This window comes from Bactrocera tryoni, chromosome 3, assembly GCF_016617805.1.
Source record: "Bactrocera tryoni isolate S06 chromosome 3, CSIRO_BtryS06_freeze2, whole genome shotgun sequence".
NCBI classification, from domain to species: domain Eukaryota; kingdom Metazoa; phylum Arthropoda; class Insecta; order Diptera; family Tephritidae; genus Bactrocera; species Bactrocera tryoni.
Genome location: NC_052501.1, coordinates 63,793,752 through 63,810,330, shown reverse-complemented (window position 1 = coordinate 63,810,330; position 16,579 = coordinate 63,793,752). Strand labels below are relative to the sequence as shown.

At 30.8% G+C, this 16,579-nt stretch overlaps 1 protein-coding gene across 14 annotated transcripts in view; it reads left to right on the top strand.

The window, feature by feature from the left end:
- Window positions 1–14,360, top strand: part of LOC120773110 (Down syndrome cell adhesion molecule-like protein Dscam2) — a 160,691-nt gene extending 146,331 nt beyond the window's left edge. For 8 of the 14 annotated variants that reach the window (XM_040102091.1, XM_040102094.1, XM_040102095.1 and 5 more), the window contains exons 13-21: window positions 84–239; window positions 3,755–3,892; window positions 5,148–5,455; window positions 5,523–5,703; window positions 5,784–5,942; window positions 6,220–6,237; window positions 8,792–8,858; window positions 10,010–10,021; window positions 13,607–14,360. In XM_040102091.1, the coding sequence (XP_039958025.1) occupies window positions 84–239; window positions 3,755–3,892; window positions 5,148–5,455; window positions 5,523–5,703; window positions 5,784–5,942; window positions 6,220–6,237; window positions 8,792–8,858; window positions 10,010–10,021; window positions 13,607–13,682 (1,115 nt within the window). In that variant the 3' untranslated portion in view covers window positions 13,683–14,360. The remainder of the gene's footprint in view (window positions 1–83; window positions 240–3,754; window positions 3,893–5,147; window positions 5,456–5,522; window positions 5,704–5,783; window positions 5,943–6,219; window positions 6,238–8,791; window positions 8,859–10,009; window positions 10,022–13,606) is intronic. The other 6 variants (XM_040102104.1, XM_040102101.1, XM_040102100.1 and 3 more) reach the window with 5 other exon arrangements.
- Window positions 14,361–16,579: the final 2,219 nt, after the last annotated feature.

Sequence of the window (16,579 nt, the reverse complement as noted above, 5' to 3'; positions counted from 1 at the left end):
AAAGAAACCAATTGAAAGTCAAACGGTAAAAGCATCTTCAGTGCCCCCAATATTGAGTTTGCCATATCATATATTAATTCTAGACGATGTAGTTTACAATCAGACCATGGGACCTGGCGCCACATTGGACAAACGACGACCCGATTTGCGTGACGAGCTCGGCTATATTGCACCACCCAATCGCAAGCTGCCACCAGTGCCCGGCTCCAATTACAACACCTGCGACCGGATTAAGCGAGGTACAGTGATAAGTAAGCATCTAAATTTACGAATTACAACATTTATTAATGCGAGCAAATATCCTCTTGTTCTTCCATTGATTTTTCGGTTATTTTCATTTCGATATTTTGAGTGTCACGAAATTCCTTTTGTTTTGGCGTAAATTTGTATGCAATTTTTTGGCTTATTAGTTATTCATATACGCTTTGCGCCAAACGCATATGCAATGCAAGTAAAAAAGGACTAAATTGCACAAAAAAAAATTGTAATTATTTAAAAAATAATAATTTTATAAATAAAAGAAGAAATAATAACTAAAAAAATTATGAATTTACAAGTCTCTATGAAAACTGTAAATGTAATTTGAAATGTCTTAATGTAAACTTGAATTTTGCTAATTTTTGACTCATTCTTACTTCTGTCTAACCTTTTACGCACTTTTAAAGTAATTTTTTACGGTGTAGCAGTGTAACTTTAAACTTAAGCTACATTTTAAAAATGCGATTATTTCTCTTTAAACATTTCGTAATGTCCTTTTGCTGAATATTTATACCTCTTGCATGCTCCATAAATGTTGTAGTAAATTTAGATAATAGTCGTAAGTTGTTACTTTTGCTTTATTATAAGTGGAACAACATTTTGAAAAAAACAAAACACATTTTAAAGCGTTCTATCAACAATTATGCTTTTGTGCTATTTTGGTTGTAAAAGTTAGAAGATAACACTAAGTAATGACAATTTAGAAGATACACGAAGAAACAGTCAACTATATACTACGGAGAAAGTAAAAAAAACGAGAGAGACATGAATTCATTTCATCAGAAAGAGTACGATGGTCTGTTGTTGTAGCAACGTGAAACTTACTTTGGATATAAATAAAAGCAGCTTTACGACTTAATGAATTCGTGAAATAAAGGGTGATCCATTTCGAGATTCCCAACTTTTTTTTTTTTAGAAAAAACATAGAAAAATTTAATGGGAATGCTTTATTATTGTACGAAAGAACATTCTTTTGCATTAATTTTTTAATGATTATCTCTTTCAAATGTTGGCCGCGGCTACGTCTCAGTTGGTCCATCCTTTGAGTACAATTTTCGATAACACGTTTGAGTATTTCGACTGGTAACTGGCGTATGACCCGCATGATGTCTTGCTCCAAGGCCTGAATTGAAACGGGACTATACTTTAGACTTTACGTATTCCCACAGGAAAAATCCTAACGGTGTGATATCGCACGATCTTGGCAGGCAGTCGGCCATCCCAAAACCTGAAATTATCTGCTCACCGCACTGTTCTCTGAATAAATCCATTGATTTATGTGATGTGTGGGAAGTGGTGCCGCCTAGTTGAGACCAAATGTCGCCGAGATCTTTCGTCTTACCCTCGTTCATCACCAGACTCATTTGCTTTGCTTCCTTATCCAATCTGGAGAAAGCAGATCTAACGGCGCAGTTGTTCCGGCCAATGATATCAATATCATCGGCCTACGCCAATAGCTGTACTCTTATAAAAGATTGTGCCTTCTCGATTCAGCTCTGCAGCTCGAATTTTTTTCTCCAGTAGTAGATTACAGAAGTCATACGATAGGGAATCGCCTGGTCTGAGACCTCGTTTGGTATCGAACGGCTTGGAGAGGTCATACCGATCCTGACGGAGCTTTTGGCATTGCTCAAAGTCAGTTTACAAAACTGTATTGGTTTTGCAGGGATACCAAATTCAGACCTAGTGGCATAAAGGCAGCTTCTTTTCGTACTGGCAAAAGCAGCTTTGAAATCGACGAAGAGGTGGCGTGTGTCTATCCTCTTTTCACGGGTATTTTCCAATATTTGGCGCATAGTGAATATCTGGCCAGTTTTTGATTTTCCAGGCCTAAAGCCACACTAATAAAGGCCAATCAGTTTGTTGACGGTGGGCTTTAATCTTTCACACAATACGCTCGATAGAATCTTAAATGCGATCTTGAGGAGGCTTAACCCACGGTAGTTAGTGCAGATTCTGAGGTCTCCCTTTTTGTAGATTGGGCAGAGCACACTTTAATTCCAATCGTTGGGGCTATTTTATCGGAATTTCTTCCGACCTTATTCTACAAAGAAGCTGATACATGCTCCTCCGCTTTGTTTTTCTTCAGTCGGATAATTGCTATTCAAACTTCTTCATGGTCTGGCAATGGAACGTCTGCTGCATCGTCATTGATTGGAGACTTGGGTTCGCCATCTCTTGGCGTTATGCTTTCACTACAATTCAGCAGGCTGGAGAAGTGTTCGCTCCATAATTTTAGTATGCTTTGGGCATCAATCACTAGATCACCTCTGGGGGTTCCACAAGAGTATGCTCCGTTTTTGAAACCTTCTGTTAGTCGCTGCGTCTTTTCATAGAATTTCCGAACATTGCCCCTGTCGGCCAGCTTGTCAAGCTCATCATACTCACGCATTTCGTTCTGTCTCTTTTTTTGTCTGCAAATGTGTCTCGCTTCCCTTTTCAGCTCTCGGTATTTATCCCATCCCGCACTTGTTGTGGTCGATTGTAACGTTGCGAGGTAGGCAGTATGTTTTCTCTTCGCTGCAACACGGCACTCCTCATCGTACCAGCTGTTCTTGTGCATTTTCCGAAAACCAAAGTACGTAATGAGCTAGAAATGCCGTCCCACAGTTCTCTTATATCGAGTTGCTGACGAGTGCTCTTAGAAAGCAGGATTACAAGTCGAGTCGAAAATCGTTCGGCTGTCTATTGTGATTGCATTTGTTGACGTGCGTTTTTTGCTGCACTGAGGTGAGTGCGTATCTTGGCTGCAACAAGAAATATCAGAGAACTCTCCTCGCTTGCGTGAACTACTACACATGGCTCCATCCTCCAGAGTCAGAATTAGGTCTACCTTAGGTAACAGTATTAAACATTATATTTTTTTATACAAACCTAAATTTCTGATTTCTAGTCGGGTTTAGCACCATTCATTGAACGAAAGAAAAAATAAATTAACGAAGTATTTGATAAAAAATGTTTGTTCCACTCATAATGCTTTAGCACAATTATTAGAATAGCATTTTCTTTATTTTTTTATAATATTTTAATTCAAAGAAATCTTATCTTTTTGTTTATTTTTATGTTCATCATCTGAAAATTGCCTACTTGTAATCCCAACCCTCGACAAAATCCCGATTTATATGGCTTTTTACTCCTGCAACCGCTTGATGTTTTATAAAACGTGTTTTATATGACGAATTTTTTTAAATCTTATTATATAAAATAAAATGACAACAAAAACAACAAACAAACAATCAAACAATTACACAAATAAACGCAACTACACACTCTAAACATATACATAACGGTTTATATGAAATGTTACGGTGCATTATTAAAACCATGGGCTTATGCCACGCAATACTTGTACGCATCTATTGGCTATGCTGTGCTATGCCATGCTGTGCTATGCGCGGCTATGCTGTGCTATTCTCGGCTATGCTGTGCTATTCTCGGCTATGCTGTGCTATTCTCGGCTATGTTGTGTTATGCTCATTTATGTGTACTCGAGTAGCACGTGGCATACGCTCAAATCACTCTACCTGGGATCCACGCCGTACTAACTTGTATGAGGAATTGAAGGCCCCACCAGTGCCATTGCACGGTAATCATTATGGTCCCGAAGATGTACAGTGTCATTATAGACATCCAGGTAGGCGTTAACATGGGTGGTATTGACTTTTATGGGTTTTTAATTGTGTTGTGCTTAATTTTATTATTTTTTAATTAAGATTTTTATTTTATTTTATTGCTATTTATACCTTATGTATTTTTTATTTTTTTCCAATTGGATGCCACTAATAAAAAACTAATCAAATAACGAATTTAGGGCTGCAAAAATATTTAAAATAATTAAAATTAAATAAGAAATTAGCAAAATTTATTTTCGTAAGGTGGGTAACCTCAAAAACATATTTTGAATGAAAAAAAAAACTATCAAAAAAATTGAATTTTTTTTTAAAAACTATTAAAAAATTTAAGTTTTTTTTTAGTTTTGAAAAAAAAATATTTTTGTTTTCTCTCAAGTTTCAAATTTTCTAAACCATTCTTAAACAAATGAAAAATCCATAAAAATGGTTGTAAAAAAATTAAAAATTTGTTTTTAGAAAAAATGTTGAGAAAAACAAAAATAGGTTTTTATGAAAATAAATAACATATTATAAATAGATCAAAAAAATTAAGTTTTTTTATTGTTTTTTAAATTTTGGAAGATACTAAATTTGGTTTTTCCAAAAAAAAGCATAACAATTTATATCTTTTATCTATTTTTAATAGATTTTTCATTTAAAATAATATTTTAGAAAATTTGAATTTTGAGAAAAAAAAATGAGATGGAAATTTTTTTTTAATTATTCTGCTTATAATTTGAAGTGGAAATCGTACTTTGCACAAACAATTTGGTTACTAGAAAAAATCTACAGTTCAAAAGCAAAAGCTTAACTTAAAAAAATAACTCAAAGCAAAAAATAGTAAGATAACAAGGTATCGCTCGTATAAAGATTTTAACAGTACTATTATTTACACATATAATTTTTATTTATTTGTTTTTCTAAAACAAAAACTTTGAAAAAATCATATTTAACATTTTTGGATTTTGTGGGCACTCAAACAAAGATTACCGTATTTAACAAATACTAACAGTAAGTAATGGTGTACATAAATATTATGTATATACAGATGTATGTATATTAATGGATAGTTAACTAAAAAAAGTAAAGAGATGCATGCTGTTTTCTATAATATAACTACTCAATACAGTACAGTGTAACAACAGTAACAACATAACCCCTCAAACCCACAAAACAAAAACAATACACCTAAATTTTTAAAATTTTAAAACCGAAAACTACTAACACTCAAAATTTTTTATACGAAATTTTCTTACACAAACAACAACATTAAAAAAGGCATGGAAGATGAGATCTGCCCCTATGCGACCTTCCACTTGCTCGGCTTCCGTGAAGAAATGGACCCCACCAAGGCTATGAATTTCCAAACCTTCCCTCATCAAAATGGACATGCACCTGGACCCGGACACGCAGGCACCATGGGACCACCCGGACACCCTGGACATGTACACTCACGTTCCGGTTCACAGTCAATGCCACGCGCTAATCGTTACGCACGCAAGAATAGCCAAGGCGGACAATCGTCCATTTATACACCAGCACCGGAGTATGATGACCCAGCCAATTGCGCCGAAGAAGATCAATATGTGAGTGCACGCATATACATAAATAACACACAATTTAAAATGCAAAAAATGTGTATTGAATTTACAGCGTCGTTACACACGCGTCAACTCACAAGGCGGCAGTCTGTACTCTGGTCCCGGACCCGAATATGATGATCCCGCTAATTGCGCACCCGAAGAGGATCAATATGGATCACAATATGGCGGTCCATATGGCACACCATATGATCATTATGGCTCACGTGGCTCCATGGGACGTCGTAGTGTTGGTAAGTATGTGCCGAAGTCTGGGTGGTTTTGAAGTAGGGGGATATATTTAGAAGATTTTAATGTGACTGCTACTAATTAGGTTCTGCACGTAATCCAGGTAATGGCTCGCCAGAACCTCCACCACCACCACCACGCAACCACGACATGAGCAACTCGTCGTTCAACGACTCCAAGGAGAGCAATGAAATCTCAGAAGCTGAATGTGATCGCGATCATGGACCACGCGGCAATTATGGTGGTAAGTTTTAAACATAATTGAAAGTGCTAGGCAATAAATAGCAGTAAAAAGTTAAGATTTTGAGGTTATGCCAGATATTTTAAAGGTTTATATGAATTGAAATAAATTACTATAATTATTTTGTGTACAGTATAACGGCATTTTGCAATGTGTGACTACTAAACGCATTTCGAAATATTTTTTTCTTTGTACTTAACACAAACTTACGCCAATTTACGCTATTTTTGCGTCTTTAATAATTTAATTGGAAAAAAATAATGCAAATATACATTATTAGCAGAAGACTCCAATGAGGGTGAGTGAAAAAGCAATCGGAATATTTTCAAAAACTTATAATTGTTAAAGTTGTTGTTATTTTAAAATTTCTCACGCAAACATTTTTGTTTTGTTTACAAATTAGTTACCCAACCACGCATTTTTAGCGCAATTCTTTTTATAAAAAATGTTGTTGTGTATGCTTTAATGCAATAAAAAGTTTAATACTTCGTCATAAATTAGTTTAAAAAATTTTCAAAATTCTCAGTTGCACACTCCAAGTCACCATATCACTCATCGAACCTCAAAAATGCTCATAACGCGTGGTAATTTTCGTTTGCTCATTTTTCATAAGCCCCAAATGCGACGTTCATGGAGTTTTAAGCGTTTTAGTTGATAAGTTTTACATACATACAAGCATTCAAATATAATTTATACATACATATATGTTTAATAGGAATTATATTTATTTATAATGAAGAGTACTTTATAAGAAATGACAGCTTATTTTTAATTATACAAAATATTTTCAACTGAAAGCAGTGTTGCCAACACGAATTGTCATGAAAAGTGTGTTCGCACTGCTTTTAGTTTGCATTTAATCGCGTTACATGTTTTGTCCGCCCCTCACTCATTGAACCGCATACAATTCAAACTGTTTATAAATCATCATTCGGCTCCGCTCATCGTTACTCAGCGAATGAGTGTCATGTGATTACTCATGTGAACATTAAACAAATGCGTTTCATATTTCTAAAAAATGTGATTTTTTAAATTTATTTACATATAAGCGTTTTCAAATATTCATACTGTGTTTTGCTAAATAATTTGTGTCTAATTTATTGTTAAAATTATACAAATTGGTTAAAGTTTTGTTTACATTTTGCAACGACGGTTTGGGTTATTTTCAACAATTTCTTCATATAATTTTGCACCGTTTCTTTTCATTTCATTTTCAAGCACATTTTTCATTAACTGTTCTTGTGTTTATATACATACATATATGTTTTGGGTTAAAAAAAAATTATTTTTATTTAATTTTTTTTATTTTGTTCATAACAAATTATTGTCTGTGATTAAAAAAACATAATGCGGGTTTTAGTTTTAAAGTTTAAGCATAAATTTTTATTTCAAATAATTCCATGTTTATATTTATTATATCATTACCATCATTGACAACATTACACCTCATATGTGGCATCAGCATGCACATTTCATTTTGAAAATCTAAGTTAATTTAGTAAAATCCATGTGTAGTTGTAGCAATTTATTATTTGTAGTTTTAAAGATAGAAAAAAATATGTGAAACAAGTTTTTAATATATAAGTATTTACAACCATAAATTTGCTAGAGTCGAAATTTATTTTGATTTCAAAATACAGGAAAATTGAAAGTTGGTTGGATCATAAAACATAAAAAAATGCATTTTAACAAATTTAACATTTTATGTATTTTTTTATTATGTTTTAATTACATATGTATGTTAAAACTAATTATTTTCATTGTAAAAAAATTGTATTTATTATAATTTATATATTTTTTTAATTTTAAATTTTCATAATATTCCTTTATCTCACGAGCATAGACAAAAATTTTTTTTATAAAAACTTTTTATGAAAACCATTGTTTTTCTTGTTGCGTTAAAATTTTAGCACCTAAAGAGAAATTAAAAATTTTCAAAACCTCAAAATTTCTATAAAAAAATAATTCAAATTAAATTTGTATGCTCTTGCTTTATTTTTTTTTCATGAGATATAGGATTATATCTCTGCCTACTTCCCATATAAAGCAATTTTGAGTTCTATCTGATTCTTTCACTTTCCAGTATGCAAATTAAGCACCTGAACAGTGCCTCTGAGGTCTGCCATAAAATTAATAAAATAGGGTTCATTTTAGCAGAAGGTATTTCGTTTTATTCTGAATGTAAATTAAGCTCAAGTAGAAATAAAAGTTTTTTCTAAAGTAAGGTTAGAAACGATATTATTGTTTTTTTTTATATTCTGATTGAAAAACAATAACAGTATCCAAAAAAATCACTCGTTTCTTAAAAGGAATATTTTTGGAAATTATTAAAAAAATTATTAATTTCTCTTTAAAAAATTGCTTTACTTATTTCGAAGCATCCAAAATTAGCATCGTTTAAAATCGTTTTTAATGAACTTCTTAACTTATTTTGCACAATTATGGTTGTCGATTTTTTAAGTTCCATAAAAATTATAATTAATTGCACATGAGAAATATGTTTAATGGAAAATACAATTTTAAAAAATTTTTCAAAAATTAAATTTTTAAAAAGAAAATCAAATATGGTTTAATTTAATTTAAAGTATTTTCATATTAAAGGTAATTTTGAAAAATTCCTTGAAATTGTATTTGAAATGATTACAATTGTAAGTTTGCTAGGAATTTACATGAACTTTATTTTGGTTAATTTATTGATTTATATAACTTTTCTTTCTCCTTTTTTATTTTTAACATATTATTTCGGAATTTTATCATACTGAAACTAAATATATTTGTGCTAACGTTTGGGAAACGTTTGATTTTCAATACTCAATATATGCACATAAACTAAAAAATTTAACTGTAAGCAGCTGTCAAAAGATCCCCACTGCAAAAGGATCAGCGTACAACTGAAGAAATGCGCAAACTGATTGAAAGGTAAAGTACTTAAGGCACGCAAAAGAAATAACAAAATTAAATTTACTATGTTTTTAGTTTATAAATTTGTTACACACAGCAATTATATTAGTTTCAAGTAGTTGCAGTTGCTTAAAATAAGTAATCATATAATTATATTTTTTTGTAGTTTGGTTTTTTGGGGCCAAGCTAAAAATTTTAAGACACAAATAAATATAAAAAATGTGTATTTATTACACTTAATTGCATTTAGTTACAAAAAGTTTAATATTTGTTAGTTGCGCAATGTTAAACTTGAAAACAACGAAAAAATAAATTTTAAAAATTTTATGTAAAATATAAAAAATTAAATATAAAATTTTTTTAAAAAGTGTATTAAGCTTTTGAAATAAAAAAGTGATAATTTACATTAAAAAAATACAATATTTGAGCACGTATTTGTACAGTTCTATAAAATTTTAGTAAACTCTGAAAATTTAATTGATTTTATTAATCATAAAAAGTAATTTAAATGCGAAAAGTTAAACATTTGAGCACGTGTTTATTCAATTTTTTTAAATTTTAATAAACTATAGAAAAATTTATTAATTTTATAAATTCTAAAAAGTAATTTAAATGAAAAAAGTTAAGTTGAACATTTAACATATTTACAGAATTTTGTAAAATTTGAGCAATTTTTAATGTCTAAAAATATCAAGTAATAATATTGTTCATAAAATATGTCTTTAAAATATTTAATGAATGCATAAAAATTAAAAATTTAACCTTGAAAACCATAGTTTTCACAATTTTATACAATTTTTAAAAAAATTTTTAAATAAAGTAATTATGTTTTATTGTTCAGTTTAAAGCAATTTTTAATAACATTTTATTTTATTTTTTAATCAAAAACTAATTTATTTAAAAAATACCTTGAAATACGAGTAATTGTTAGTATCAAGTAAAAATATAAATATAAAATAATAACAATTTGAAATTGTAAACATAAAAAATTAAAATTGCTGTTAAAGTTAAAGCACAAATTTTGGACTAATAATAAAATTAATTTTTTATTGGTTATATTTTTTTATTTAATTCCTGATGTACAACTCACCCACTTCTACTACTATGTAAACTACTTCTACTACCAATTTCTACTACCTACAAAAACCACTCGTACTTATTCACCATAGTCGACGGCCATTGTAAGTTGATTATTTATAAATGGTGTAATTTGTTAATGCGTGTATATGTCAAAAAATAATAACATATATTTATACCAATTTGATATAAAATATTATTATTATATTTACTTGTTCTTTGCATGCGTAGCCACATAGTAAGATATGATTAAACGGGTAAAATATATTTGACTCGTAGTTTTGTTAATAACCGAGTAGTATTATTTGCATGTTGTGTTGTTTTATTTGAAGATGTTTAAGTTTCAAGCTTAAATTTTTTGTTGTTATTTACATATGTTTATTGTTGTATTTTGTGTTTGAGTTGAACGGCAAATCACAGTTTGATTATTACAAAATTCCAATAAGTATATACATACGTACATATATATTATATACATATTATAATAATATAAACATTTGTATATGGAATTTAACGGTACATGCTTTTGAAATGTATACAAATAGCAGCGTAAAAACACATACAAATATTTGCAATGTAAGCTTTGGTTGCTGAGTATGTTTCTGACACTCATACAAAGAACTCTTTGCTTACATATTTACATGCACATGGCGCGAAACTGTATTTCAGGTTAAATATTTAAAGTTTTTTACAAAATTTTGTAGTTATCGAAACATATCAGTTAAGTACTTATCAGCTGCTCTTCGTAGGAACTCAAAACTTGTAGAAATTTTCTCAGCGAACTCAATTTTTAATTTCTTCCAGTACTTGTGATAAATAGAGAGAACTACCATCGCGCTCATAACTGTAATACCGATTAGAAACCCCATATTTTTTTTGTTTTCCCCAAAATTGCATTCCTTTACAGATTTACCTGATTCGCAATTGATCATAAGGGTGATATACATAGATATATTTCGAGGTTTTAAATAAAAAACACAGAAACCTCAAATTTAATGGGGAATGTTTATTATCATTCGAAAAAACATTCTTTCACACGTAGTTTTTGAAAATTATCTCTTTCAAATGTTGGCCGCGGCAATTTTAGATGATTCGTTCGACCATTTCGACTGGTAATTGGCGAATATCACGCGTGATGTTTTGATCCAAGGCCTCGAATCGAAGCGGAATCGTCCGCATAGAACTTATACTTTACATATCTCCACAGGAAAAGTTTAACGGTCTTGGTGGTCAGTCGATCGGTCCAAAACATGAAATTATCTGCACACCGATGTTTTCTCAATAAATCCACTCATAACATATTTGAAGCGATGTGTGGGAAGTGGCGCTGTCTTGTTGAAACCAAATGTCGCCGAGACCACGAGCTTCAATTTCAGGCATCAAATAGTCGAATCATAGCGTGATAAGGGTCGCCATTTACGTTACGTTTGAAGAAATATGGACCGATGATTCCACCAGCCTACAAATGACATCAAACCATTATTTGACAGCTCTTGAAACTCTTCAGGTTGCTCTTCGTCCCAAATGCTGTCATTTTGCTTGTTTACATACTTATTGAGCCAGAAATGAGTCTCATCACTGCATAAAATTTGGCTCAAAAATGTCGGATCTTCCTGGAACTTTTCAATAGTCGAGCGGCTTCAGTTCTTGCGGAAGCTGTGTTTTGTATGCTTTCAAGTTAAGATCTTGACGCGAAATGCGCCAAGTCGTTCCATATATCAGTCCGACTCTCCACGGTCTTCGTGCACACTCTCAGCCAGATTTTCTTCACTGCGTGCTGGTCGTGGTCTATTCGGTTGAACTAATATCTAATAATGAATACCGGGTCACAAGGTGCGTGATGGTGTTGCTAATAGTACGCTCGGTGGTCCGATTATGTTGACCATAAGTTGAGCGAAGCGCGCAAAACACATTCTTTACAGAACATGAAATTTCATAATAAAGTTGAACGATTTGTAAACGTTTTTCAGACGTAAGTCTTACCATGATGAAATGTCAAACGATACTGAACAAAACTAACGAGACAGCTTGACACGATTCTCACGTGTTCTGTCAAAAAAGGCTATTGAAAAAAGTCACCTGTAAACATATGAAATTTTTGTTTACATGAGTTCTTTGCCTTTGGATGTATAACCCTTACAAAACCTGTCCATAAACTAGAGGTAACCACAAAATAAAAATCACTTGGCTGTACTAGATAATCTATAGAATCGGATTACTATTTATAATAAAAAACTAGTTATGCCATTTTAAGAGATCTTTGAAGTTAGGATATTCAATAATACAAAAAAATTACTGTCAAAATAAAGCCACTCTCTATTTTCATATCTTTTACTTTTGCTGTATCTCATGTGTATATGAATCTATGAACAGTGTACATGGCATAAAGTACAATACGAAGCCATAAAAGATATTGTCAGCTCACAGGCTGATTGTTAGGCCTTTATTTTAGGCGTTGGAAATGTCAACAGTTTTCTTAATATTAAATATTATATTTTAATGTTTTTTCTTTACCTCTTCTAACATTTTCTGTACCGAATGATTGATTTCAAAGATTGCAATAAGCTACTTCATAAGCCATAGGAAAAGGCAATATAGTAAACGTTTGCGTAACTCCCTAGTAGCTAAGTACTGCAAAATTACGGATCAATTTATTTTACATTTTTAATTTTTACTTGACACCAGTTGGATTGAATGAATAACTATTATTTACACGAAACACTAAGGAATAGCCAATGGAATACTTTGCTACACTCAAAAAATGTGTATATGAGTTCAACCATCTATCAGCTTTTACTACTACAAACTGAATGAGCGCTCTAATCTTTTTTTTAGAAATTCATAATGAAAAGCTTAAAACATAGTTTTATAAGCAAGTGTCTGACAGCATTTTAAATATCATAACTATACATCAATTTACTTTTTCAACGAAAGAGGCTACGAATGTTTCATGGAAACACAATTTTTTTTTATTTTAAAATTAGTTCTACTTTCTCGAATATACTGGGCTGCGGAAAAGTTTTTGTTTAGCTTATCACCGCTAAATTTTGCAGTCAAGCCGAAAAGTAGAAAGCACTCCGTTGAGTGAGAGTTGTCAAACCTATATATAAAACCTACTAACGGTAAAATTTGTTTCACTGAACCGATAAGTGGTAGTTAAACTTATGGTTGATGTAGAGAAAGTCAACTTAACTACAAGACATATAGCATATTCTTGATAAATCTTGATTTCGATATATTTTCTAACCCTGTAGCGTATCCAGTATATCTTTCTGAGGGGGGTTTTCCTTCCAACATATCTTTAATATTGATGTTACTTTGTGAATAATTCTGAATTTGAATTAAAATCTCCAATTTTGGGATTCTAACCTATAAAAGTGCAATCTACAAAAAAATCGTCGCCTCTTAAAATACACAATTTATATAACGGTATATTACTAAACCATTAAACCCTAACTGTATTTATAAATGTAAGCGAGTAAAATATATTAACTAAACTAATATTTATACAAACGTAATGAGTTATGAATGAGCTTAATATTGCAGAACTTAAAACTATCATATCATACAACTGTAATTTATTCACCGCATTTAGAACACTTATCACGAAAAGTATTTATGATTTTTTACTAATAATTGATTTTTTCATGTTTTTCGCAAATTTCGCAAAACCAATGCGAAAAAAACAGAAACGAAGCCGGTCCAAAACAACTCCAACAACAAAGTGGCGCAGGATTCACAGCCTACGATACTATGGCAGTGTAATTTGTAAACCGATAGCTGTAGCAACAAGAACCATCACCACAATTTACTAGCACAACAACAACAACAACACAATTAGATGAAGAATAATGAATGAATGTAAAACCTCCCAAGCTCCACTAGTCAGAGTAGCTGCAGCAAATGCAACGCAAATACCAAATAATTTCTTTCAGTGGATTAGTTGGTGCATAGAGCAGAGTTATGTAGCGTGTGAGCGTTCTACGTAGAGTAAGTGAGATAGAGAGAGAGAACGTGAGTAATAGCTAGCAAGAGTTAGCGAGCACAAGTAAACGGTAATTTTGACGTAAACTCAAAGCTCTCATAATAGTTAGGGCAGCGTAAGGGAGATAGGGAGCGCATTGTATACATAAGTAAGATAACAGGAGAGGAAGTGTGTGTGAGCGGGAAACGCACGGAACACGGGCGTCATTTGTGCGAAAGAGACAAACATATATAATAATATCACAAGAGACATCACAGTAAATGTAAATGAAGAACTAAATAATCGTATAAGCAAAAAAGAAAAAAAACACACACTCTCTCTTTTTTTTCTATAAAATTAAACACGTAACGAATAAGTTAATGATGACGAAAAAGTTATGCTGGAAATTTTAAAGAAAAGAAAAAAAAAAGTTGCAGAGGAGTTGTATGACGAAATTTGAAAGAGAAAAATATTGCATAACTACATAAACATACATACATATATGAAACGTATTTATATTATACAAAATATGCTTAAAATTATATTATTAATATTACTACAACAAGAAAAAAACGAATGAATATATATATACAAATATTATTATTAAATGTTCTATGTGAAAAGAAACTGATAAAAAAAAATTAAAATTAAATTAAGTAAAGAACGCTGCAAGCACGTAAGAGAGCAAAGCGGCGTTTGAAAGAGAGTAAGAGCATGCGAAACAACTACTTCATTAAGACGAAAACACCAGTAAAATATTTTACAAACAACAACAGCAACAAATACAATGTATATTATTTTTGTTTATTTGCTGTGCGCAAAAAGAACAAAAATAAAAATAAAACAAAACCAAATTTTACTTTAAAAAAACGCAAACAAAACAAAGTACTCGTACATATTAAATGATCAAGCATTTATTGTAATAAACTAGTTGAAAATGCAGTTGAGGGAATGGAGAGAACAGTTGCAGCAATAGCGTTTTTATAAGCCATACATTTTTATGTGTAATTAAATAAGTGAAAATACAAACAAAGACAGCAAGAATAAAAGTTTAAACAATACACTACAGACAAAAGAAAATTTTACATACACACAAGATAGACTAGCGGCAAGTGTATAATTTTCGTTTGCGCAAGCTAACGCAGAACTGTGTTCATTTTGCGTAATTTTTTTAGATAACCTATTTAACGCTATGCATTGAAAATTTGCGCATACCTTTTTTTATTATATTATTGTATTTTAAATTCCGTTAAATATGAAATAATATAGTTTTAGCCAAGTTTGCGCAAACTAGGTTCCGGCAAGTGCTTGCGCAAATTTGATTTTTGTGCTTTTCAAATTTTTAATTACATGCATCTGTAAGTTTGTTTATATTGGTGTTATAAATAACTAGTTTGTGCAAACGGTTTGCGCAAATATTTTTTTTAAATCTCCAAAATAATTCATAACTTCTTTTTATTGCAACTAGCAAGTAAAATAAAGCGAGTTCGTTTTTATATCAAATTTTTGCGGAAATAAGTAATCAGTTTTGGCTAAGCTTGTGCTAATTAGCTCGGCAAGTGCTTGCGCCAACTTAATGTTTATGCCTTTTTAAAGTTTATTGTTTACATCGGTGTTTTAAATTAAAGTTTGTGCGAACCGTTTGTGCAAATTTTTTCTAAAACTTTCCAAAAAAAACATAACTTTTTGTTATTGCAGCTAGGAAGTAAAATAAACTGATTTCGATTTTATAACAAATTTTTGCGCGTATTCTTTCACAAATAATGAAATTAATAATTTTCTTACAACAACATTTATTTCATTTAAAGTTTGCGCAAATGTTCATAGATTTTTTTGAAACAACATTCACTTTGGTGACGTAACTATAAGGTTTGCGCAAAATGTTTTCGCAAACATTTGCCCAAAATTTTATATACTCATTTCTATACAATTTTATTCTGCTGTTTAGGTTTTGCATTATTTGCTTGCTGTTTACTGCTACAGCAAAAATAAAAAATTTCAACTATTTTAATAATATTTACTTTTAATCAAATTTTTAAAAAGCGTGCTTAGGTACGCATAATAATATTATCTATATTTGCTAAGTTTATAATCGATTTGCCATTTTGCAAAGCAATTTATGTAAATTTTAACTCAAATTATTATGAGCTTGCATTTTTTTAATTAATATTTACATATCTAATTTTTTTGCGTCAACATGTATTGCATATATAAAACAATAGCAAAACGCTGTTTGTGTCCTATTAAAATTAAGTTAGAATTTAAAAATGTCTAAATTTAGTTGAAAAGTATTTTTTTATTTAAAGAGATTTGAGTTTTCAAAAAAATTTTAAATTTACGATTTTTAAGTAAACAAAGATTATGCTGGCATATTGTCGCGGAGGGTAAAGTTTTGACATTTCGATTTATAATTAAAAAACATTTTTTTTGGTTATAACACGTAAAAAAATTTAATAATAACTCACCAAGAAATTCAATCCTGATTATGATTCAAGTTTGGTAAAATAGTTGGCAAAATTAAATTTTAAATACAAAGAAAAAAATTTGAAAATATTTAGTTTTTGAAATATTTTTTTTTTATTAAATAAATTTGCACGCGATTTTCTAATTTTTTAATGTGTGATATAAGCTTTGTTTGCTAGTGTAAACAAGAAAGTCATTAATTCCTAATAGTAAGTAAATCTGTAAAGATTAATGA